We start from the raw sequence: 26,519 nt of genomic DNA on the forward strand, positions 1-26,519 counted from the left end.
AAGCAGCATATGGACCGGATAACAAATCAAAAAGCATGTTTATCCACTGAAGGAACTGGTTAATGGAGACTGCCAGCACGTTGCCATGGAAACACTGACTGTTGGCGCTGCACCATCTCATACCTTATCCAATACATTCCTGGTTGTTGGTAGTAGTCCAAAGACCCTGATCTCTTGATGGTAAACCCGTGGTCCAGCTGAGCAGAGAGAAATGGGGCAACTCAGTGGATCGACATTAGGCTAGAGAATTCAGACTCCAGAGCAAGCTGTTCCTTATTTAGTGCATATTTACTGTTTTCACTTTCACTCTTAACTAACATCCTAAAGCTACATACCGCAGAAGAAAAAAGGAAGAAAAAGGTAAAGAAATAAAAGGTAAAGATACTAATTCTAGAATTGGTCTTGCCAAATTAGAAGCCAGTTTATTCAAACTAAAACAGAGTTTTCAAATAGGTTAGTTAATGCATAATGCATTCACTTAAAAGTCTGAAATATCTCATTACTTCCAAAGACAGTAGTGCCCTTTTAAGTTGCACGTACCAGTAATAGAATATCTTTTTTTGCAATTAAACTGAGAAGTTTAATAATTATAATTTTTAAAAAAATTAAATGTAGTGCAATCATCACAAGGAGCAGGCTAGACAGACTACACAAGGCTTAAATTAGACTGCTTCATAATCATGGAATGTGTAAAGATGAAAAGAATCAGGTTTTGATACCCCATCAATCATGGTAATTCATTTCTAAAAATGTGTTAACCTTGGAGAGCAGGACTACTCAGAGCCATGAATAACATTGTTTATCATTTCAGCTTACACCTCATGCTCAAAAAGATAACAGCACAAAACTATTTGGTTTAAAATTGCACCAATTAAAGTCAAAATGGAAATGAACTTAACATTGTGTCCAGGAAATTGTACTGGTGATATTAAGGAATACAGATCTTTCAAGTTTAGTTTGTCATCAGCAAAATCATGTGCATAGGAACAAAGAAAATGCGTTCTTTCTCCTAACCCTTCTGTGCTGCACTAACAGACGGTGGAAATACAATTTAGCTGCATTATATATATAGTTTTGGGGGAAAAAAATCTCAACAGAGACACACTGACTGCTCTAAAACTGTTACAATGATTTTCAGATTTTTGCTCTATGAAGGGAAAAGGCCATTTTGTAATTCACTAAGAGCGTGGCATATATTTCCAGTAGTGATAGTTTCTAATTCTAAATTCAGAAAAGCAGTTCAACACATTTCCAGGTACCAACCACTTCCAGGGGAGTTAGGAACTAACTGCAAATTTAACTTTTTCTTGATGACTCCCCTGAAAGTGTAAGATTTAATAATTTATTCAATTTTGTTAAAACAATCCCTCTTTCATCTTATTTAGAATTATTTAAAGGATGTTTCCTGTTTAAAGCCATGGGAACCTTGTACCTAGAGTTAAATTTGTGTTGGCTTAACTATACTGGTCTGCTATTGCCATCTACTGGCTTCCTTGTATGCTGCACATAAAACGCACAAAAGGGATGTTTTCCTAAAAAGCAGATCAAAAAATATTGCCCCAAAACTGAATAGCCAAAAATTAATTCAGAGCAAATGGGGAAAGTAGCTCCCTAACAAGAGTTGAAATAGTTTTGGTGGTGTGGAAATCCTGCCATGAGAAACCCAACTCTGGACAATGACCCCAGGACAACACAGACAACAGATGTGAAGGGATAGCCGAGACACAGGTTCAGCTTTAAGACTTTAAGCAAAACTTACAGGCTAGGCTTGGCTTCTCCTCCACACCACCCAAGAAATGGCCAAAATTTCACTTGGAATGGGAAATTTTATTTTAAAATCAGCAGAACGGAGGGCAATGACCCACATGCTGCCTGCACATTGCCAGAGTCCCCAAGCCAGGACCCTGTAAGCAGAAGAGAGCTGCACCAACTTTCTAAGCAGCTTTTCCCTTTTTCTGTTCTACTTGTTTACTCTGCATCTCCAGCTGGAGTTCACTCCCATTGCCAAGACAGAGGCCTCATACAACCTTAACAGCAGATTAGTTTTGTCTTTTCTTCTGTCTTAACACTGGCAAAAGTACAAGCACCAAAGTGATGACATACAGGCTAAGATTTAGCACTTCAGACAAGGACATATATTAAACGATGCTCGGTTCATACAAGGAATTACAGCACACCTTTGGATTGCAGAAGCATTCTCAAAAAGGCATTTGTGCTCTTAGTTGTTCTAGCCAGTCACTAAAACCCAGAGGGTACAGCCACAAGGGTGTTGTTTTGTGGCCAAACCAAAATAAACGGAATTGACATTCTTGAAGAATTGAAGAATAAAATCTATCCCCAAATTTTAAAAAGACTAATTAATGTAAGTCTGGTTATATGTTTTTACTGCAGTACCTTTTATAAACACCATCACGGAACTAGAAAATACTGCTCCTATTGAAAAGCTGTATGAGAAATATGATCCTGCAAATATTTTGGCACATGTTTAACAGTAACGTGGCCATTCTGACACAGACTGAGGGGCACTAGCCCAAACTGTCTCCCACAGAGGCCGGTAGTCAACGCCTCTGACAAGAGTTTTGGAACAGGGCAAGTAAAGTGATATTTCTCCTACATACTCTCTCATCAGCAAGCAGTGTTTTTTAGGGACTTACTAATTCTCTTGCTGTTTTAAAAACTAGCTCTCCAATTAAAATTTTGCTGGCAAAGCTATGTTGGTTCAGGGGAATTTTTTCCCAACTGACATAGTTACTCTGGCAGAACTTTTAATGATGCATTATTGCATCAACAGAAAAGTGTCCTTGCTTGTATAGTTAATTTTGTTTGAGAAATCATTCTACTACATCAGCAAAGGAACTGCTTTCCTAGGAATGCACATGTTCATTAGGTACTTTGTCCAAAATGATGAATCCTTTCAAATGTGGACAAACTGGAAGTCTGGACACATGCACGAGAAGTAGGATGTCTCTGCCTTGGATAGACAGAGACAACTTTCACTGAGGTTACCACATCAATAAAGCAGACATAAGTCTGAACCAAAGGAATCAATGCAATTTGGACATTGCTGAAGGAAGCAGTAGCCACAGAGGTTGTATGCAAAGCACATGTGGCTTCAAACTTCCTTTCAGTCAAGCTGACCAGAGACACATCTTTAGGAACTTAATTTTCATATTAGAGTTTTAATTGGTGCATATGGTAAATACTCCTTGAGATCTTTGAGGTGTGTTACTTTTTACTTCCAGAGAGAACAGGCAAATAGTATCATATCATACCAACGTGAGGGCAAACTAAGAACTAAATACCACACATTAGAGAGCTCTGTACATAAACAGAGTTATAATACTCAAAATATATGATAATATTTATCTTTCACACTATTAAGTAAGCCATAGAAATATAAGCACATATTAGCACATTTTCACAAACACAGACACAGATGTGTTATATAATATATAGAAGGCAACTCTATATATTACATACACAAGCACTCTCTCAAGAAGTATGTAAACATACAGGCAGGCACAACCCCCCAGTATTTTTATAGCAAATATAGTTAGTGCATGTCTTTAATGACAAACTATATTACAGAATCTATACATAATTTGAAAGTTCTAAATCTAGAGCATTCTTTGTTAATAGGATTTAATTTTTAGCTTATTTGAGATCTCAAAGTTAAAGGGAGATTTCCAAACATAAAACCCTGGTGACATGCATATCAAATGTATATTAAATGGGCTTCCAAATGCACAAACAACATTTAAAGACATTGTTGTTTTGCTTTTGGCTTTCTTTTACATATTTTTGCAGAAAACAAAATTAATTTATTCATAAATGGAAATTATCTGGCATTCTGAAACATTACCAAATCACTAAAGAAGTCTATACTTCCCCATCTCTTCCCATAATCAAACCTCTTTCTGAATTATGTAAAGTTTTCTAAACATTTCTACTTTATAGGCCAAGTTGCAGGATCAATCGTATCAGGATATGAAGTTTGCCCACAGAGATGATCACTAAAAATAATCTGTTAAATTTCCAAACACTAAAAGATAAATAAAAGCCATTAATAATATAATTAATCATACACATTATTTCCTGATGTTTTGCAGTGGAGAGATTCACTACAGTGCCTTTTTCATTACTCAGGTGTTAAACTGCTGCAAACAATTCCTTGGCAGAGCAACTGGGGCAAATAAAAAAAAGAGGAGGACAGGGAAATTAAAAACATAAAGGAGGCAAGGAATGGATGAGGATAGAGGCATAATTTCTTGCTTTTAAGCTTTGAATTCATTAGCATGGAGGATCTGAGCAGTAATTCCCATGGACAAGCGTGCTGGCAGTCCATTCAATAGGAACACGGTTTCAGCTAGTCTACAAAGAACATACCTGCAGTTCAGATGAGCAATGGGTATGTGATGTTTTAGTTGTGGGAGAGTTGCTGCAGTATTATTGCTTAAAAATGAAAATAAATAAATGCTGACTATGTTAGCTGATGACTGAGAAAATCTAGGAAAAGCATGAGGAACAACTTGCTTCCATGTTGAAGACATTCACGGTAGGAAAGAGTAAAGAAAAAATATGAGAGGCACAGCTTGAAATTTTAAGTACTTATACCAAGTAACTTTGAGAGAGTATCCATTTTGCTGCACAAGCACTTCACACCTGTGAGCCAGATTGCATGTGCTGAGCTGAATTTACTTCATGCTGATTTAACTCAACACTGGAGGGGCTGAGCTGAGAAACATGAAAGTGGAAACAGTACAAGAAAGTGTACATGTGCAGTCACACCACCTGCAATTTATGGAGGCTGGGAATGAACACTGAGTAATCTGATATGGGAATGGTTACGTTTAACATGTCACATTTTTAGTGACTCTTTGGAGTGTTCACATTACTATGAGTAATAAAGGAAAGCTTACGAACACAAGCAGATGTATCAAAAATGTGAAGGATGTGAATGTTACTATTCAATGGCATTAGTATGAATTATCTCTTCATATGCTGAATATATCCTGTGTCCATGTATATGTCATACACATGTTCATCTGTGAGGAAAAAATACAATCCTATGTGGTGTATGGTCCACTGAGGATGCCATTGAAACCTCAGTAAAGCTTGGTCAAAATTTTTGCCAAGCTTTGTTTGAGACACTCCGACACGTTCAAACCTAGAATGGCTCCACTGGAATTGCAACGTGACAGAAGGCAGCAAGAAGTTCCATTAAGTCTTTACCCCATTAAATACTTCTGTTGACAGGGAAGCAGGCTGTGTGTGGTACTACAGTAAAATGCTGCTGCCCAGCTAAATTTGAAGCAGCTAGACTCATGTTAACCATGAAGGCAGCAGTGAGGCATCATAGCTCTCTTTCATGTCTTCAAAGAGGAGAGGCTTAGGCTGCCATACAGATTTTCAGTTAAATTTTGAAGCAATTTCCATTTTAAAGTGGTGCTGTCCTGCTACAGTCTCTGTGTGTCCTAAATCCCTACGATGAGTCTGCTGCCAAGTAAAATGTCATGATCCCGCAGTTCAAATTGTTTAATTTATATTGGAGTTAGGTCCACTGACCTTCTGGTAAAATGTGTAACTGTGTACTGTGTGTTCAGTTGTATCTCCTAGGGCTGTTAAATAACAATGTGACTCACAAGGAGAATCAAAGGAGCTGTGCAGGATACCAGTCTAACTATGCTTATATCAATTAAATGCTACAATTATCTAAAGATTAACCCTCTCTGGTTTCTTTTGGTGTCCTAAACATATAACTGTCTGGTGGGCACATAAATCTGTTTGATCTGTGTATTTCAGATGCTTACTGCTATGACAGAAACTCCAGCTGCTGTGCTGTTCGGCTTAGGGCCTGTGTTGAAATGCTTCTTTATCTTTCCAGCCACTGAGAGCTGATGTTCATTCTCTGGAAGGCCATCATCCTGCAGATAAATAAAGCAAAATAAAAAGTCAGAGAGGAAAGACGAAAAAAGAAGGATTTGTGAGGTGGTTCTGATAGGTCCCATCAATACAGAAAAGTTTACAGAATATTTGTATCAAAATCATTAATCATAAATAGGGATCATTGATCATTAATGACTCAATCATTGTCTCTATCAATATATTTAAGATACTTACAAGATGAACATATCACCAAGCAGTCTCTCTCTTCTTCTTTACCCAATATTTTCTTCTCAAACTTTGGCTAATGTTCATTTTTAATAATTGTTAAACATTTCATTTTTCTTCCTACCATATCTTAATTACCACTACCCAATTATTTTTATGCACATTAATATGTCAAACCCTGAGGATTTCAGATGTGCTTAAGGTTCTGTTTACTCATCACATAAATTTAATGATAATGACCTCAAAATTAAAAAGCATCCAAGATACTACAAAAACAGGAGGCTGGGCTGGGACATTCCTCCTCCCAGCTGAGATATCCCACTTTGCAGAGCAAACATGGACATCTGTGCCTAGGCATGCTGGCATCCTCCATGCTGAGGAGAAACTTCAGCAGAAAGAACAGAGTTTGTGGCTCTGCACGTCTGCAGACTTCAAGCCCAGGAAAAGAGGAGGGTTTTTTAGAAATTGTAGAAAAGATCCTTATGCCTGAAAAATGTGCAAAAAGCACATTTCTCAGTGAGGATTCCCCACTAGCAGAATAGGCAGGATTTCAGGCAACTAATATGCAGAATAGGTAGAATAGGAAACAAAATGTAGAACAAGCGAAATATACAGGGATCAGGCCACATGCCATAGTAATCCCTATTGTGCTGCGTGGTGATTCTAGGTATAAACAGCTGAAATAATTCTCAAACTCCAATTAGGAAAAATCCTAGCAGAATAAAGGCAAATGAGACAAGATCAGAATAGTGAGAGACGATGGATATTTTTTTTTTAATTTTCCAGACATATGAGTGCCCTTAAAGAGTTACAGAGCTGCTGCTGTAAATCACAAGTTCAGTGAGCATATGGGAATTTTAGGGAAGTTGGCAGGGTTTGTTATTTATTTAGCTTGGGGAGTTTGTGTTTAGAGATCCCTTACTCACCCCTTACAAAATGTCTCAGTTGGCAAAATACGGTCAAGTGCACACAGCTGCAAAACACAAAACAAAACAATACAACCCAGTAGCTGATTATTGTCTAGCACTGGGGAGTCCTGGCTCAGTGGTATATGACCCCTAAAAATAACCTGCTTCCCCTTGACCTTGCCTTTCCCAGAAGAAAGCTTGTCTGTAAAGTGAACTCCTCTTCACGAGAGGAGGGAAGAAAAATAAAATCATTTTCTTGGCCTTCTTGACATGAAAGTCTGCCAAGCATTCATGTCATCTTGTCAAAAGACTAAATTACAGAGAAGACAATAGTTACCAATACTGTGGTCATATTTTGTTGGTGAAGCACCACACCCACAGTTCCAGGGGCAACACACCACAGACACATAGTCTGGGCTCCAGCTTTTAGATGAAATATCTCCCAGCTCAATTTAAGATGCAGCATAGGGATATATTAGGATTCCTCTATTTTTACTATGTTTTTATTACTACTGTTGGTGCCATTTAATGTTTAGTAGTTCTCTTTTGTCCAAACATGCTTTATGAACAAATCAATATATATTAAACTGGCTCCTGGAATTACTTCAGTCAACAATAAAATAGATAGCTATTGAGGGTGAGAGATGATAGCTGTTTAACTAAATACAAAACAAGTTGCTCTGCAGTTTTAAAAGGTAACAAGTGAAAAATTCACCCATCAAATATCAAACTGATGAGAATCAGCAGGTTAAGTTGTAGAACTGGAGAACAGTGTAAACACTGCTGACAAGAATTTCATTGGGTTGCTGAAATTGGAGGGATGTCAAACCCTGAAGAGGTCAACTGTTCCTTTCCCCTATTTGAAGTCTTTGCTTTTGGCAGCAGATTAGGGTCACAGAATTTCCTCTCAGCTTTAGCATTAATCACAAGTTTTTTTTTTAAGGGTGACCAGTGATTTTTGCTGTTCCATCTGGGAATTTTAAAGTCATGAGCTTCAGAAGATGTTGACTGTTAACAGCCTGAAAGAAGAGCTCATCTGTGCACACCTCAGAAGCTGAGCAGTCAAAAGAGTTTGAAAACTCTGTCCCAAAATTTGAGTTTTCACATAGACAATATAAACTGCTTGGAAAGTTAACACATTTTTTGTTTTTGTTTTGGGGTGTTTTGATCGTGTTTTATGGTTTTGTTGTTGTTGTGGGGTTTTTTTGTTTGGTTGGTTGGTTTTTTTATCAGCTACTACAATGGTTTATTTGCAAGAATTCAAAATAAGAATCTATAAAAAAGAGATAAAATGTCTTGGAGTAATTCCAGTAATTGATACAAACTGGTTTCATATCTGCATTGTTCTCTGTGGCAGGAGACATTGCCACTCAAAGTAAAAAGAAGTGTTATAAAGATGTAATGAAGTTCAGGATTCCCAGACTCCTACTGCCCTGAAGCACTTAGATCCATTTCACAAAATGGTCACAAGAGCTTTACTTTCCAGGTCTAAAAGCATCAGAAGAATAGATCACTATACAAGTAACAGCAGTAAATTAGAGTAAATAGAAGTTCTGGAAAAGCTTTTGGACACTGTTTCCTTTAAGGATTCTGAGGAAGTTTTTTTTGGTGCAGTGTTCTAGGGTGTTACCAAAAGCAGTGCAGCTGCAAAATAGGAAATGTATTCTTAAATCAATTTTCTTACAAATGTTTAGCTTATTTTTACTTATTTCTTGGTTATTTATTTCTATTGTGCACAAATTTCCAAGGAAGGCATGGTGAGGGAAAAATATAAAAGCTCCAGGTTCTCTACTTCTTTTTAGGCTGGTGTGTGCCATCTTCCCCCAGCAACAACACACATTTTATATTGATTATTTTTACAGAAAAGGATTTAGAAAATGCGACTCATCCCTTTCAGCATTCACTGCTCAGTGATGTATTAGGAAAAATTTACTGCTTTTACAAAAAAGAATGTGTTTGTCCTGTAACTTGTTTCAGGTTATCAATAACAGTAAAATTTAAAATGCCAGACCTCAAGCTTCCTGCCCCGTTTATAATTCTTTTGCTTTGCAAAAAAAAATTTTGAGCAGGTAAAGTAAAGATTTGGGGTCCATGTAGGGGATGTATAAACTGATGGATTTGTTTCCAGGTCTAAGGGTACTGCGTAGCAGAGATGACTCCAAATAAACTAAATGGAGGGGGCAAAGAATTGCTGCTGAACTGCATTTAGAATTCAAGATCTCCATCTGTGGCAGTGGCATGTAGCCAACATCTTTTTAGGTTTTGTTTTTTTGAATTGAAAACAGCTGGGATATTATTCACATTGAAACTGCTTTACTGGTTTGACTCTGACCATAACAATGTTTTGCAGTTTCCAAGAGGATTCCAGATATTTTTATAGCAAAAATTTTAAACTCAAATGAGGGTTTGCTCCTACTGAAACTGTCAAAGCACATTCCAGGAATCTCAGCAATTTACCAAGTAATCACATAGTAAGCAGCTATAAAGTAGAATGGTTATTTACAATCTACAAAATGGTTTTATACAGTGTAAGCAGTTACAACACTTCTATCAAAGGTTTGATCAAAGAGAGAAAACGTTTCTTAAAATTGTCAAGGAAAACACATGCCTGTTTTTCAAGCCAGCTGTTCTAGCTAGTATTTTAGCTGCAGATCTAACACTCTACGAATAGGTTCAAAATTGAAATAAGGCAAGTGCAGTGAGCTCTATCCCAGCTGAAACTAATAGAGAAAGTAAATTCCAGCATGGAAAAGCATTTATGCAGGTTACCTGTGAAAATGGAGTGTTGGTGAAAATTCCATGCGCCGTTTCTTCTCAGAAAGACAGTATACGCATAATTGCTCAGGTAATTACAACACATAGATTGCAGAGCCTTTTGTAAACAGGGATGAATGTATTAATTCCCTGTTCGGAAACTGGGAAAATGAGGTCCAGGGAGGGTGAGTGACAGATTTGCAGCTGATCCAGCAAGTGATAGCAGAGGGATATGTAGCTGGATCTGACACTGTACATTCTGCCTCTGTGCATCAACGAGCTGCCCCTGCTAGCTTATCTACTGATATTGCCCAGACACACTTCAGGGAAGTGCCCTTTCTCATGGAACCATTCAAGCACCTGTTTCAACTCAGCCGTGTTCTTATTTCTTCCGATGTGAACAGGATTGTAGTGTCATCTTGTTAATTTGATGCCCAGTATTAAGTGCTTTCATGTGTGATGCCTTGAAATGGGAGCAATGTTTGGAATGTTTTAAAGCACTTTTCTGAACTGGTCCCAGTGCTAGCCTTTTTCCTCCCAGAAAAAATATATTGAGGCCATAAGAGAATTCAAAAGCAGTTTTGATCTGCATTATGAACTATTTTTAGTGATTTGTTTCAGTTGTTAAAAGCAGCAGAAAAAAAGGAACTACAGAATTGTCATGGAATATTTGCTTCACTTACTTATAGACAGAACTGCTACAGGCTTTGATTGCAGAGAATTATTACCAGCATAAAACTCTAAGTGCAGCAGAGCTAAACCAAAGATGAATTGATCACTACATGTTGTTTCTAGTCACTCTTTAAGAAGTAGTATATTTAATAGAAGCAAGTAGATCCTGACCTTTCTCTGGTATATTCTCTAGTTCATGCCAACCAAGAGTTGTGAGCCAAGAGTTCTATCCAGACCACTATATTTAATAAGCACCAGTGGGATCATCCTCCATAAATGTATTAAATTCTCTTTTGAGTCCATGTATTCCAGTTCTCTTCATACCTTCTGGCAAAGGGTTCTGCAAGTTAACTTACTGCAGAGAAATTCAGGAATTTGCCAAGGTGCTTCAGCTTTTCTAGCAGAGCTCTGGAGTGTTAAATATCTTTAGCCCCCAGCCCCTCTCCTTTGCTATCCTCACCAGCAGTAACTAATGAGGGCAGGGAAGCAGATCCTCATGCCACTTTTACACCACCACCACCAGGTTACTGCCAAAGAGTTGCACCTCTTCTTTTTTACACATCACACTAAAAAGGCTTTCTAAAGCACATATAAAACAACTTTTTTTTATTAACTATCTGGGGGTAGCATTAACATTTCAAATATATTTTTAAGAAAAAAGTGGAAGATTAATGACCACTTCCTTAAATGGTGTAAGCAAGTGCCATTTCAGTAATCTCAGCAGCAGTGTGCAGGCTGATACTGTGGGTGACATGGTCTCTCTGTGGCTTCTGATCAGTCACTTCCATCTCCTCCTCTTCAGTACTTCAGAAAACTCCACATGTCCTCCTCCCATGGATACAGAGAGACCCCTCAATCACCACAAGGCATTGCAAATTGTGACAGAACACTATGCCCAAGGACAGCTCCTGGCACCAAGGAAAATTAATGTTTCAGTTGCTTGAATGTCATCTTCAAAATGAGGTGATTTTCATCAGACATTGTCCTGGGTCTACTCTTCATATATCACAGAAGGGTATGTTATTATCATTTACAATTTAAAAAAAGTGGTTTGGGTAATAAGGGAACCCTCCAAGTTTAAAGCATGAACTTGGTAAATAATTAACTGTCTGACTATATGGAGGACACTTTCATAAAAAGAATTATATCTGAGGTGATTGTATATTTGAATTTTTAGAATAGGTTTCAGTGAGAAATGGATTTTGGCTACAGCAGCTTAGGGACTGAAGACTATTTCAGGGAGGACTGCACACTCAAACTTGCAACAAACAAAACGAAGCATTATTTCTTCTTTATTTTTTTTCACTGTTCATCTCAATTCTGTTTCTTTTCTGGATTGTCTCTTCTGAACTGGAATATAGGTTGTCCCAAATTTTCATTTCTTGTCCTCCAAATATTTTAAAACATATTAAGTAGTCTGGAATAATTACCAAATCTTAAATGCCATCAGAAGCTAAATATGATTTTAAATGTTTCCCTGTTCCATTCTGGATCAAGTAGGCTTAACAGTATGAACAATATTTCAGTAACCCTTTATCATGACTGTGTGATTTTTGAGTCCACCTGACCTCAGGAGAACAAAATGTGTCCCTGAACCTGCAAGCTGAGTTTTAGAGATATACATTTATCAAATAGGATTGAGATTTGTTGAAAGTCCATTTCAGAGAAAATGTAGCTGAGCACACACAAAATAGTGAAAACTCCAAGGTACACAATACACCAAACCAGCCTGTAACCCAGCTTATTTCCAGTTAAATCTGTGGCATCTTTAGAATGTGCTGGCTTCCAAAGGGCACAGCAAGGGCTTGACTCAAGGGCTTTGAGAAAAGAGCTCAAAGCTGCCAAATTGCAAAAAGCATCTACAAGTCTGAAAATACTTACATTAACCCATGGATGCTCAAGAACTTGCAAGGCTGAGAATCGCAAATCTACATCTACTTGAAGCATCATTGTGATAAGTTCCTGAGAAATTGAATACAGGGTTTAAAGAATTTTAATGAACACTTTTAAAGAACAAATCAATATTTTATTCACTTAAGAACTCTGTAACTGATTTTGTAAGCGTTCTCAAAGAGAGAATGAATTACTGACTCCAGAAATATATTAAGATTATTCAAAACATAGAAAAACTATAAACTGATGAACTCTCAGCTGAACTTTTAAATCAATATCTGACAGTACCTTGAAAAGCTAGAAGACAGTTCTGAGTTACAGTTCTGAAGCCACTGTTTAAGAGAAAAGCACTTAATACATAATGTGCAAAACAGATGATCCCATGAAATTAGGTTAGCTTCCCATTAAGAAAAAGCCAATTCCTCTGTAGGAACAAAAAAGCCAGCAAATATAGTTTTATTTTAAACTCCTGTATAAATGACATAGAAGATATTAAAAAAACCTCAACATTTAAAACATTTTTCATCCTCTGATTTTCTCTGCAATTACATTATTTTATTCACAGAGTGGAGTGCATGGAAACAGGATGGCAATATGACAGCAAATAAAGGTGCATTACCAAAGACAAAAGCTAGTAATTCTTAGTTACAAGAATAACTTAAATAGATAGGCTAAGGCTTCAAATTGCAAATTTTAGACAGATCTATTTGGCAGAAGGAGTTTCACAGGAAAATCCACTAGCAAAGGACTTGCAGGGTTCCCACTAATGATGCTATGAAATAATGCCTGCTACAACACAATGATTTGGTTTAGAGGACTTCCAACTCTACGTATCTCATTCATTCACCTCATTAGTTTGCAGGCTAAAATGCTAGTCCTAATCACCCCCCACATACCTGTAAAAGCAGGATGTAACTCTCCAAAGAATGGAGATTCAGAGCTACTGTCATTACGTGCATTCACCTCCAAATTTCACTGTTTTTTTTTTTACTTGTAATTAATCAAACACTGTCACTGAAGGAAACAGGAATATAGCTTTTCATAGATCTGTCTTACAGACTAGAGAAATAAACTGACTGAAAGTAAGCACTTATCTACAGAATGACCATATGATTTTTTTTATACACATATGTATTATGTCTCTGTTCACAGATATTTATACATATGACTGTAGTGAATGCCAGATCCATAGAAAATCTTTGAGTTAAACTGTTCCTCTAGTGCACTGAAAACCTGAAAACCTGATCTGCTCTGCAAGTATAATGAACTCTGTCAAGGTCTGTATCTCTAAATAATTATATCTGCCTTAGAACACCAACAACTGCAGGTCAAGAGCTGTGACCAGAACAAGTCTGTATTTCATACCATTCTGCAACAATAAGGCAATGGAAGGCCTGGTTCTTTGACAGAAATAAAAAACAGGCATAACATCAAATGGGGTTAATAAGGGAAATCAGCTTTCCCATAATATTATTAGATAATGTTCAAAGGCTCCAGGTTGCTACCTAGTCCCCCTCATTAGTACATACAAAGCAAAGTATAAGGGAGCTTTCGAGCTAAGAAGTGAATTACTTTAATTTTTTCTTAATTAATAAGGGCTGCTGGTGTCTCTGTTGTGTGAGAAATCATAGAGATATACTGTCCATTTCAGAATGGGGTCCATTTCAGAACCACCTGCAGGCTGACATAGTAACCAAACAAAACATAACTGATGACCCAGAGGAATTTATAAGTGCAGCAGGAGATGTATAAGACATGTCAAATATAAACTGTGAATGGACAACGTGTATTAGGTACTCCCACTGCAAAAAATATTGTAGAAGAAAATACCATCTACTATAAAACTCACCTTTGCAGAGTCAGAAACATTGTCCCAATATGGAGATGGAAAATCCATCTGTCCCATCAAAATCTGATCAAAAAGCACTTCTTGGTCATCTCCACTTCTGTAAAGTGAAAAACCAAAGAAAACCAACAACAAAACCCAAAGAGAAATTATTTTCAGATGTGGTTTCAGTGGACTTCTTAAAATTGCTTTTAATTGCTCATGTCTTAGTATGGTTTTGGAAGCTATTGATTGCCCCAAACATGCAGCCATGGGTGTTAATGGTGAGATCATAAAACACAGTGCATTTGGTGCACTCTTTCTTTCTGCTTGTCTTTAAGATTGTCCACAACTTTGCAATTGCTTTCAGGGGATAAAATATCTGACATGTCCTTATTAACTGGCTTACATTTTAATTACCTTTTACCAACCACAAAATATGTTGCATTTTCTCCATGAAAGAAGACAGTTATTTCACAGTGTATTTAAAACCTCAGGCAAAGGCACGCAGAACCTGTAATGAAGGCTCTTGTTTTGCAATGCAATGAAGTTTAAACTACAATAAACAAACATGAGACACAGATCTTACCATAAAATCACAGACATTTATGGGGCTTGTGTAACACACTATGCAGAGCACAGAAAAAAAGCATCAAACCCTATGAGCAGAGAACTTCTACCAGTGGGAATCTCTCTGTTTAATGTGAAAGGAGCACAGGGACTAATTCACATAACAAGGATGGTTGAAGACATCAGTCCATACCCACGGAATGGAGGAAAACCACAGAGCAGGATGTAAGTAATCACACCCGCTGCCCAGATGTCCACCTTCAAGCCATATCTAGAAGTGTGAGAAACATGGTTAGTGACATCCGATTCTTACAGACTACAGTGCAAGAACAGAGGAAACATGTTCAGAATCATTAATAATTTCTTATAGATTCCCATCTGAACTTTGTCTACATACCAATCCTCTTTCTGCTATCAAATATTTTTTACATTTATATCTTAAAATTACGCTAGATCAGAGTGTGTGAGTGCACAGAAGACATTGGGCTGTATTCTTCAGTTGGTTAACTAATTCAAGTTGAGTTAACTTGAGTTAGTGATGCCTGTCAACATGAAGTCTGCAAACGTGACACAAGCTGCTCAAGCCAGCAGGTATTTACTCTGTGGAACAAATCAGAAGAGGACAGTGCGTGATAATGAAATAGAATTAAGTGAATGATAGTTAGCAGTCTCTAGAGAACAGAATTACTTCCACTGTACCTGCAAATGGCTAGTTAGTAACTTAGTGTTAAGCTGAAAAGTGTGAGGCCAAGAACTGTCAGAGGATGACCAATATAACTCCAAAGCTGGCCTGCTCTGAGCTGGTGTGGGTAAGATAGCCTCCAGACCTCCTTTCCATGTGAACTGTTCTATGAGCCAAGGTTCTCCATCATAGCCAACCAAAGGCAGCATAAAAACCTTAATTGCAAGAACTCCAGTCTGGAACAAGGGCAAGGATGTGCTCCGCTGAGTGCACATCAATGTACCACCACTGCAAGTGATTTACCCAGTTTCAGCGATGATTTCTGGAGCTACATATGTTGGGGTCCCACAGACAGTATATAGAGGTCCATCCACAATAGTTGCTAGACCAAAGTCTCCCAACTTCAGGGACTTGCTTCCATCTTGGTGTTCATAAACCTAAATCAGGAGGAAAATTGAAAGCTTTACCACAAAACCATCAAAGCAACTGCTATAATCACTTGCTAACTGCCTGAAATGTTCCTTCTTACTCACAGGGCTTTTTCCCCCTCACCTTTAGCATATTTCTCTGCATGCTTTGAAAATTCACTTCCTTTGAATACAGTCAGGATGTTTGGGAAAGATTTATCTCGCTACCTGTCCAACAAAAGACCTACCACTTGCTAGGTGCTAAAGCCCAGAAGCAAATGTGTGACCTTCCAACAGTGGCTTTCCTATGTCAACTCCCTACTCAATTCACAGTGTGGAGCGTTGAGTTTATTCATTTTACTTGCAGAGACCTTAAAAGTTTGCACAGGGACTTCAGCTACTTAGATAATACAAAAATGACTGTACTGATAGCAGTTCCAAGCTCTTCTCTGTGTGCTGAAGCCACAAGACACAAAGCTGGCTGAAGTATTTCACCTAGAAAATACCTGGTCTTCACAACAGCAGTGTGATCTTTCACGGGGTTTTATGGGTGCAAAGGGAGATTAAGATGTAGTCACGTAAAAAAAAAAAAAAAAAAAAAAAAAAAAAAAAAAAAAAAAAAAAAAAAAAAAAAAAAAGAAGCTAGAAACATTGGTAAAAAACACATAATTTTAAAAGCTGGCTCAGAGCAAAAGAATGGTCCCCAAACCTGCAAACATTGAAAACTAATGTCCTATGGTGACTTTATGATGCTGTCTTATATCCCCCACCATCTGCTTATGCCAGATACTGAGTTCTGTGCCTATAAGACTAGATCTAATTAAAAAATGTTTAAAATAAAAAATACAAAAATGTATCTAAATTCAACACTAGAATATAATTCTATCTTTTATCGAGGTTCTAGTTTGCTTCCCATTTTGGAATGTTTTTACAACAGCACTTTAAAAAATGGAAGCAGGCTACAGGAGACCTTCTTATAATATATACGCATCACTTTATTATTTTTATTATTTTGCAAGCCAAACCAAAGTTCTATGCAGCCTGGATCACCATTAGTGATATCTTGTAAACAAGTTGCAGCAAAACTGTGCAAAAATAGTAGGTATCATACTTCTTAATAAAAGCCAAAATAATCCTTTATATAGATATCTTGACCAGCTACTCCTACATCCAAAATCACATTTATCTACAACTGTTTTAAGAAGAAAATCCTAGATTTTTTTTTTTCTTATAAATATACAGTAAATTCTACAAGGGACCCTTGAAGGGTTCACTTGGAGCAAAGTTCTTGAAGCCTCTCACCACAGTTTCCTACAGATCTGCTATAGCTCATAATAATTAGTTATATTAACAGCCCCCATCCCCCAGTTTCTTGTTTGCTAATGTTAGTCGCGTCTAGAGAGAAAACCCCTCTCTGTCCTGAATCCCTGCTTACCAGGTGATACAGCCACAAGCAGACATTCAGAATACATAAAATTCTTCTCCTTCCTTATGTTATTTTAAGAATTCAACTGGATCTTTAAGAGGACCAGCAATTTATAATGGATTCTCTTCTACATTTCTCTTCTACTAAGCCAGAAAAAAGTTATGTTTATAGAAAAGCACTGGGAAAAAAAAAAGCAATTATGGTTTTATTCAAAACACAGATTGTTAAATACATCTGGTTCCTGGAACTAAAGAAAGTGCTCTCTGAAATGGCAGTAATAAATCTAATTTCAACAACAGTTTTAATTAAAATCCAGAGACTAGGGCTTTAAATATTCACTTGCTGAAATATGTAAAGTGTGCACTTAGACATCAAGAGCTGAATCTGGCCTAATTAGTATTTCATATTCTATTGCAGTTATCTTTTACATAGCCCTCTCTGAGCTGTCCTAACCTGGCAGACATCTGTAAGTTCTCCCTTCAATAGACCACACCTTGTGTGACTCATCCATACTAGAAATTAATTACAGAAGAGGTTTGTTTGGCAATATTTAACCAATGTAGAAGGTTTGGTAGAGTGTATTTTCTAGTAGTCTGCCTCATCTGTTTTGAGGAATTACTTTGCTTAGAAAACTACTTCAGTTGACTTGTAAAAATGTAGAAAGTAACTTTTCCCCACCCTCTTATAACTCCATATAAAAAAGAGCCCATTGTGAACCTGTGGTTTGTTACTTCCCAGTCAAGGAATGGGAAAGATAATTTAACGCTCATGTTATTCAGAAAAAATGCTATATATGTTCCTGCATTTAAATACTGAAGGGCAATTAAAGAAATGGGGATTAGTGCAAATTGCCCACTACGTAGTGCTTTCACTGTTTTAACTAAGCTATAAAACTGTGTAATTGTACTACCCTAATTGAATGCAGCCACCCATAATTGTATGCCAACATATGTATCCTATTAGTATAAAGACTGTCAGTATTTTCTGAGCTGCTCTTGTGATCAGTGCAGATGGCAACAGTCAGAGAAGTTGTTCTCTAGGGTTTATTATATGGCTATAAAGACATCCCATGACTTGACAAAATAAACGTTCTAAATAGCAACAATTATGAAAAATGTTCCAATTAAAACATGGAAGACTCCCTAGAGAATAATAATAAAAAAAAAAAAAAAAAAAAAAAAAAAAAAAAAAAAAAAAAAAAAAAAAAAACGCCACCAAAAATACTAAGACATCACAGGTATTCACCCTAAAATCTTGGACAGTTGACCATTACGTGGATTTTATGCCCTGAGGATAATATGGAATATTTAAGCAGTTAAAATATAACGAGTGCTGCACACAGGACAGGTTCACACACACAAAAATGTTTATTAACAGGATCTAGAGCTGGTCTCACACATGAGCTCAAAGCCTGAAAGTTACTTTTGGGAAGAAGGAAAAATGAAAAGAGACAAAGGAGGAGGTGAAAGGAAAGGCTCTACCAGGGGCCCGTAAGAGATGAAATAAAGCAGCTCCAGGAGAACATGCTCTTCTTGTCTCCTTCTCCAGAGCAGCATATTTCCCTTCACTCCCCACGTTTCCCTTTTCTACAGCCTTGCACATCCTCCCTGTTGTCTTTTTTTTCTTTCTAATGAGGTTATTTAGCCTCAGGACATGCTCCTCCAAACCTAAAGTTACATCCATAAATAGGAAAAGGAGAAAAGGGCTGATTCTCACACTAGTGCCCAGGAGAACCAGCTATAACAGCACAACCAGAGTTTACACGTGAAACACCGTGACAGTAGCAGAGGGAAAGCCACAGCACAAGAACAACAAGGGAAAAACACCACCATGACCACTTAGGTGAAGGGTGAAAGAACTGCAAGGAAAAGGGCAGGCTACAAAAGGCAAGTAGAAGATATTTAGCATAAGAAATTCTGAGACACGTGGCATTTTCCAAGTGTTTTGTAAATGCCATGAAAATAACAGTAGCTACAAATTTGTGGCATGAGGAACTGCACATCCCATTTGACAGCCAAGATAAAAGCAGAAAGGTTCAGAGACACTGAGGCCACAGGCAGCCAATGTCAGAACTAGGGTCAGAGCTCAGGTAAGGCTGGTTCCAAAGTACTCTTCTAAAGCAGCATTTGTTTCTTTCAAGGACTTGATAAACCTTAGAGAATTAATGCAATTTGTGAATCAAATGCTGGCTTTTGAGAATTAGGATGCTGCAAGAGATTAAATACTGCATCCTTACAGCTCAGTCTCAAAATCAATGCACAACTCTGGCAAAGTCACTTAGAAATAATTCAGCTATAATATGAACAATGTGATTATTCCCAGTAGTGCGTAATTACCAGAAAAGCTGAGCAGGCATACCTAATCCATGCCCTCCTGCCCTCACCTCCTGCCCACCTCTTTTCCCCCAGAATTTTTACTCTGACAACAACGGAGTTTAGGCATTTACAGAGAAGCCAAGACAGCAGCAGAGCAAGACTTGTCCCAGACCAAGATCCTCCTTCACACTCCAGGAACAGCATTTATGAATCCTGGCATGGATTGCTACAACATCTGCATGCTGCCACCAATCAACACCAGCAACAGAAATTAAAATGGAGCAAAAGGGCCAAGAAAGGTGTATCACTCATTAGTGTCTAGTGAAAATTCCACCCAGTGTGTTTACAGCAGTTTCTGGAAAATGACGGCAGGTTACTTCCTCACCCAGAACCTGCCACTAGAGGAACTTCAGCTGTAAAAATCCCACTGCCTGGAAGTTTAGTAATATCTGCTGGAGTCAACCTTCCCATAAAACCTCTTCATTGTCAAGCAGGACTAAACGCACTAAGTCATGGCTGAGAGCACAAGCTGAGAGAACTGATATTCTGTGACTCTATGAACATTGTTTTACAGTTGCAGAATATATGGAGAATTGAGGCATCTTGATATCGGAACATGTCAGCAAATTTGTGAAAACTCAGAACAGTGAAATAATCAGGAGAAGCTGATTTCTCAGGATAAGTAGAACTATGTGGAGGATACAACTGCTGCATTCAAATGTGGAAAATTCTCAGAAGGAGGGCTAATTGTCAAAATATGTTTTTCACCGTATTCAGTGGATAAGGGTCATATAGATTTAGTCTTAAAAAGAAAGATTTATACTGTTTCTGAAAGTGGCTTAATAAAAAGTGCTACAGGATTATTTGGGAGATGCAGTAGGAGAAGGACAATGAAGTCTCTTCCTCACTATGCTCTGATTGTGACCTGATGAGAGCACAGCATTTACATACATCATACTTGTAAAACTAAATTATTTAGGCAGTGTCAGAAGTACAGAATAGTCTGCTGAGGACAAAACACCTATATTTACGAGAAGCTTGAAATTATCCTTCAGTTTACTAGAAGTTTACTTCTAGTGATCCCAGGAATAACTCAGCTGTTGCTCTGGATCAGTCTAGACATACCACCTTATGTTACTGTACTTCCTGTGACAGCTGTTATTCTTAGGAGAGCTTTACAATGCAAAGGTTAAATTTAAAAGATCAGTGACTTAAAAGACTGCAATGGACTTGGCAGGCATGTGGAAGGAGGCAGTGCAGACCTTTTCTCACACACTCAAAAGTTATCAGCAATACTGAAAGATGATTATTCACTTACCAGTAGATTCTCCGGCTTGATATCCCTGTGGACAATGTTCAGACTGTGAAGATATTTGATGGCACTGGCCAGATTGTAAAGCATCCCACTTGCATCCCGCTCCGTGTATTTGTTGGTGGAAGTAATAGCATCAAAAAGATCTCCTCCCTGGAGCAAAATTACCATGGGATATGAGCAACACTGCTTGTGAAATGACTGAAAAATTTAGGGAAGATCAAAGGAACATTTTTAGAGAAGGAGGAGGAGGAGGAGGGGAAGGGAGCAGCACGTTTTCCTTGCAGCTCTAAACTATGGGTACTGTGATGGCATCCTCCATAATGGCAGGATAAGAGATCAATAACTCAAAACCATTTGGCATGGCTGAGTTGGTCAGCCAAGAGGCTGAAGTTTCTGCTGCAAACCATTCCCACCTGCTGCTGCTTTTGTAACATGTCCAGCACTTGCCAACCTGTGTGTTCAGAGTCTGCTACAAATTCCTGGCAAGACTACATAACTTGCCTGTCACAATGCCATTTATCAAGCCTTGGCACTCTTAATAATAATCACAAACAGATTGACATCAAACTTTTGCCCAGTGCCTAACTGAACTCCAGAAAGATGAAGGGACTCTGAGTAAAACTTAGAACTCAAAGTTATCTGTCCTCACTGCTATCCTATTTTAAAAGTCTGTTTCCATCTCATAAAGCTTTGAAAACCTGGATTTTCTTGAAAACAAGGAAAAAAATATTACTCTGCAAAAACAATGCAAAAATTCCCTGCTGCAGTCAAAACATCAAGAAAAAAGTCACAGAGAACTGTATTTAAAAGAAAAAGCAGGAGTTTTCTGAAGTCAACAGAGGAGACCTAGCTTTGCCAGCTCTCAGTTTTATCAACAGCTCCAAGATATTTTCTGGGTTTTTTTACGGCTCAACTCGAGAGTAAACACTTTTCCAGTTTTCCACTTTCCAGGGAAAGGAGAAGGTGAGGAAAAGAAAAAAAAAAAAAATCAAGGAATCATGGCTACAGAGAAAAGGGTAGAAAAAGAGGACCACGAAAGACTCAAGCCTGATAAAACAGACTTTACTTGTCATAAAAAAACCAAACAAACTGATACACTTTATGCATTGTTGAGCTGCAGCTGAAGTATGCCAGGGCAGGTTTATTCCCATTGTAGATGCAAATCCCAGCTTTTTGGAAACTGCTTACAGGCAACCATTGTCAAATCTGGACCACATCGAACTTCTTGCCCCGGCTGGTGACTGTTCAAGACACATCAAGATACATGTGTCAAGGAAAAAGAAGAACAAAAGGCCAAGCAAAACCAGATAGAGGATTAGAGAGAAAAAGGCCAAATATTTGGCAAAAGTACAATATCATGTACTTCATGGCATTATCTGATCCCTAAGTATTAGATATCAGCATGTGGCAAAGTATGTGAGATAAATAATCTATCTTCCCTAAGCTCCTTCCTGTGAAACCCCTGTACCAGCTGCTTTTTAACATGAAGCAGTGGATTAGACAGATCTTTGGTCTTATCTAATATGTTCCAGATGCTCAGAAGAAGTGTCAATAACATCAGCAAAGCATCTGCCTCCAAACAAAGAAAAGAGTCTGAGCTAAGATATGAGGAGCAAGAATGAAAGAAGCTGAGCCTTAAAAACAGAAGGGAAAACTTTGTCTTGAAGTCAGAAGAAAAGGAAAAATGTTCATGCACGAGAGAAACATAAACTCGGAAAAAAATAGAGGCTGCAGAGCAATTTAACAGACAGTTAAGTCAATCTGAATCAGAATAAATTTCTCCATTTAAGCATCTAGTGTTATTGGTAAAGTTTCTTACCAGGTATCCTGCTAAGAAAACAGAGAATACATTTAGTCTGTGGGATTCTCTGCGGTTAGAAGAGAGGTGATATCCTGGAAAGAGTTAACAGAGCTGACAGCTATATCAGGCAGAATTGTTTTCAGACTTTCCTCTCCCCAAAGAGCACTTTAACCTGCAAGGTTCTGCTAAGCCGATTCACACAGCAGGTTGCTATCATTTATTCAGGCACCAGGGGTGAGTTCAGGATGACATTTCGGTCTTAAATCCCCTGTTCTGGAGTGAAACAGGACCAGCAACATCTGAATGCAGTCTTTATCATCTGTGCACATGAGGAAGTGTACTTGGAGCTACAGTAACCAATTATTTATTTATTACCTTGTTATGTAAATGATATGATCTCTCTTTTTCTTCTGCAAAAGTGAAATCATATCCTGGAGCAGTAAAGGAAACTCAGCAATAAATCTTGCTTCTTAAATTGGCCAAACCCCTGTTAGGTTTGAATAACAATTTTGTTTCGCTGTGTAAAAAGGCAATGTGCCAGAAACCAGGTCTTTGCTTCCTTTTACAAGCACCACTTGCAATGTGTTTATATTTGTATTTATGAAGTGTTTTTTCTTACACTTTACAAAGCAATGAATGGCCTATCTGCCATGAGGTGAGGGCGGGATTTGCAGCAGTCACTTATGTCAAACACGTTATTGCCAATTAATGCAGCGTGGTATTAACTGAAACCGGGCTCTCCACTATCAAACTTTTTCTCCTTGCCTCTCTTTCCTGTCTGTGAGTTTGATTTAAAGTCAGGTCTTCAAAAGTCAGTCAATAACACATGGTTAATCAATTCTAACAGTGCACACTATGAAATGGTAACAGTCAGCAATTGGTGAATTAACAATTAATGTCTTTCCAGAAATGCCTTCCCTAGTGCCCAGAGAGTGCAACAAGGCTTTTCTTCCAACTATACATTAGGATATTTCTTCTACATTTCTTCCATTATTCTACATAAAAGTAAAAACTATTACAACAGTGTTCTATAGGAGATACGTACAGAGATTCTTATAGACCCCTTCCATAATATAGCTAAAATATGTGCAGCAATATTAAACAGTAAACAAGAAAGAGCATAAGAAAACAGATTTCTCCAGAAAGCAAATACAATGCATGGGGTTTTTTATATACATCTTTTTAGGCTAGTCATTTTCTAAGAGTTTTCTGTCCCCTCCTCTCTCATTTAGAAGAGTAGGACTTCAATTAAAAATCCATTGGACACTACAGTTTACACATTTTTCAGTCATGAATAGCACAGCAGGTTTCACCCATAAAACCAACTCTGTGCTTACATCTTGGCAGGTTAGACAAGGCACAGCTTTTAGTTCTTAGCACACCTCATGGGGCCAAGATGAAGGATTTGTCAATGCAGGCTAAAGCTGCGGCTACATGTGATTATAGTGCTGTGCAAGGGGTTTGAGGCACCTTTGAACAAGCCCTCGCAGACACTGAGGAAAACCGACAGTAGTATGGATCTCATAGTGAGCTCACTCAGAATAGAATAGAGCAGTAATTATGATTAAAATAGTGTTAGATGGCTAATGGTATCTGATCTCAAGCTGTGCTGTTCCACATTGCATGCCTAAGAGTGAGAGAGGGCTGTGATTGTCAAGGAGTGGGGAAATTATTTTGAGACTGGTTACAAACAGGGTTTCATGGCATAAGAATGCCAGTATTTTTCTTTTGTTCTAGGATTTAACTTTTTCATCAGAGAAAATATGTCAGTTCCCTGCTACCAGCATCTTCCAGTGTGCTTCCTCAGAGCTTGGAGGTGGTGGACAGTGTGGCTAGGGGGACCACAAGCTGCACAGCACAACTCAAGCCAAATAGAGCATTTGTCAGGAGCAAACCTACGAGGACAATGTTGCCATCTCCTAAGATATGGGGCATGGCCTGAGCTCATAGATAACAAGACCTTCTCAGACTGTACAGGTAAAGTCTGTGGGCATCAACCCAGGAGCCACACAAAGGCTTCCAGCTTTGCACTGGGAACATGGCTGGTGTCACTGGTGCTGCCACAGAGCATGGGGGATAATGGAACAAACCAAAAAACCTTCTCATTCTACCTGCTCTTGTATTCCAGACCAGAGATTGAGAGGGTATTTAAGAAACACTCGGACCTGGGATTGCTCTATTTAACATCCCAGTGAGGTGCCTACATTAAGACCACCCTCTAACCTCCACCTACAACCAGAGCAAACTAGATTAACAATCCTGTTTGCCAAAAAAGCCCTTTCTCTAAGTCACTGTGAAGAAATTAATAGGGACCAAAATATAAATTACTGCATTTGCAAATTTAATTTTTAGAACACAGCCATGCTTTAAATAGCAGGATTTTCTTTTTCACTTTCCCATTCCTTCACCTTAAATTTAGATTGCTATCAAGGAGGAAAGTTTGACCCACTGTTAATATAAATCAATAGAGAAAAAATACATCTAATAATGTTTTGACTTAACATAAATTAATAAAAACTAATTGTTTTAATAAATACCAATCATCTTTTTGTATTTTGAAGGCTTGTATTTATGGCTGTTTGGGCTGGGTATATTTTCAATTCACCTCAAGACAGATTATAACTTTTTAGAGAGTCTTCTTTTGAGGAAGCAAACAAAACTGCTGGTATACAAAGTACTGTTAACAAAACACTTCCAAGTGTGGCTTACAGGAAGTTAAACAAATATTTGCAATATTTGAAAGCTAATAATAAAAAAATTCTGACAGTGGGTTATGTATCTTCAAGTAGAATGCTAGATCACTTTCAGAGACCCCTTTCTGTTCTACATTATTCTGTGATCCCATGTTTTTTAGTAAGCCCAAGTAGGAATGGAATTTTTCAACATGGTCGATACAATAAGCAGCTTGACTTCAAAACACTCACCTTTACAAGTTCCATGACAAGGTACAACTCAGTTGGCATGTCCATCTCCTCGATCAGAAGTACAATATTGGGATGCTTGACTCGTCTTAAAATAGATACCTCGTTCTGGATCATGTGCTCCTGACACACACAAAAAAAATCCTCAATGAATATGGGTTAGTGGAAAAAATTCACAGTGGAAAAAGCAGAGAGAATTGGGAGCTGCATGGATTCTCCGGGGTTTTTGAAAAAACTAACAGATGTTGTCTCTAGCAATAGAGAAGGAACATATCTAGAAACATCAAAGTGGTCACTGAAAGAAAAGAGAGTGGAACACAGAAAAAGAAATGGAGGAAAAGACATGTTTCTGATGCAGAGAAAAGTGAAAGCTTTTAAAATTTTCCCTGATGCAAAATCTTTAGATTCAACAACATGATAGCATCTTCTCACAGAACCTTTTGTTACCAATTTTAAAAGCTAACAGTCACTTGGTGTAAAATTGACATGAACCTAATTAACCTATGTCTTACACACAGTGACCAGTGTTATTATAATTATTTGTATTATTTTCAGCTTTCTATAACACCTGGAATTATTAAAATTAGGGGACATAATTACATAGGTAAAGAGAAAGGAGTCACACACAACCAACAAACTGGAGAATCATCACACAGGGGTAGAACAGCACGACAACCTTTTCTCCTGAAACTCCAAGAGTCTCCAGAGGGCAGGCAAAGACTTCAACCAAAGAGAGTTTAACACTTGTCAGGAAGGACACAAGTACCAACAGCTTCTCAAAATGATCTCTCACAAAACATTTATTGAAAAAAAAAAAAAAGAGCTTTTGTTCTCATACTTTTTGTACTTACTTTTCCTCTACATTTGCTTTTCTTGATTATTTTCAGAGCATACTCTCTACCAGTTGATCTGAGGAAAG

General features: G+C 37.8%; 1 protein-coding gene across 4 annotated transcripts in view; it reads right to left on the minus strand.

Moving 5' to 3' along the window:
* Positions 1-26,519, minus strand: part of DCLK1 (doublecortin like kinase 1) — a 231,680-nt gene that overhangs the window by 14,205 nt on the left and 190,956 nt on the right. For 2 of the 4 annotated variants that reach the window (XM_066313169.1, XM_066313173.1), the window contains 8 exons: positions 26,452-26,509; positions 25,604-25,723; positions 20,882-21,028; positions 15,719-15,852; positions 14,927-15,004; positions 14,188-14,284; positions 12,327-12,407; positions 5,811-5,924 (listed from right to left, as the gene is read on the minus strand). In XM_066313169.1, the coding sequence (XP_066169266.1) occupies positions 5,811-5,924; positions 12,327-12,407; positions 14,188-14,284; positions 14,927-15,004; positions 15,719-15,852; positions 20,882-21,028; positions 25,604-25,723; positions 26,452-26,509 (829 nt within the window). Of the gene's footprint in view, positions 1-123; positions 198-5,810; positions 5,925-10,920; positions 11,354-12,326; positions 12,408-14,187; positions 14,285-14,926; positions 15,005-15,718; positions 15,853-20,881; positions 21,029-25,603; positions 25,724-26,451; positions 26,510-26,519 lie in introns of those variants that run through there. The other 2 variants (XM_066313170.1, XM_066313172.1) reach the window with 2 other exon arrangements.

Source organism: Sylvia atricapilla, chromosome 2 (genome assembly GCF_009819655.1).
Source record: "Sylvia atricapilla isolate bSylAtr1 chromosome 2, bSylAtr1.pri, whole genome shotgun sequence".
Taxonomy (NCBI): Eukaryota; Metazoa; Chordata; class Aves; order Passeriformes; family Sylviidae; genus Sylvia; species Sylvia atricapilla.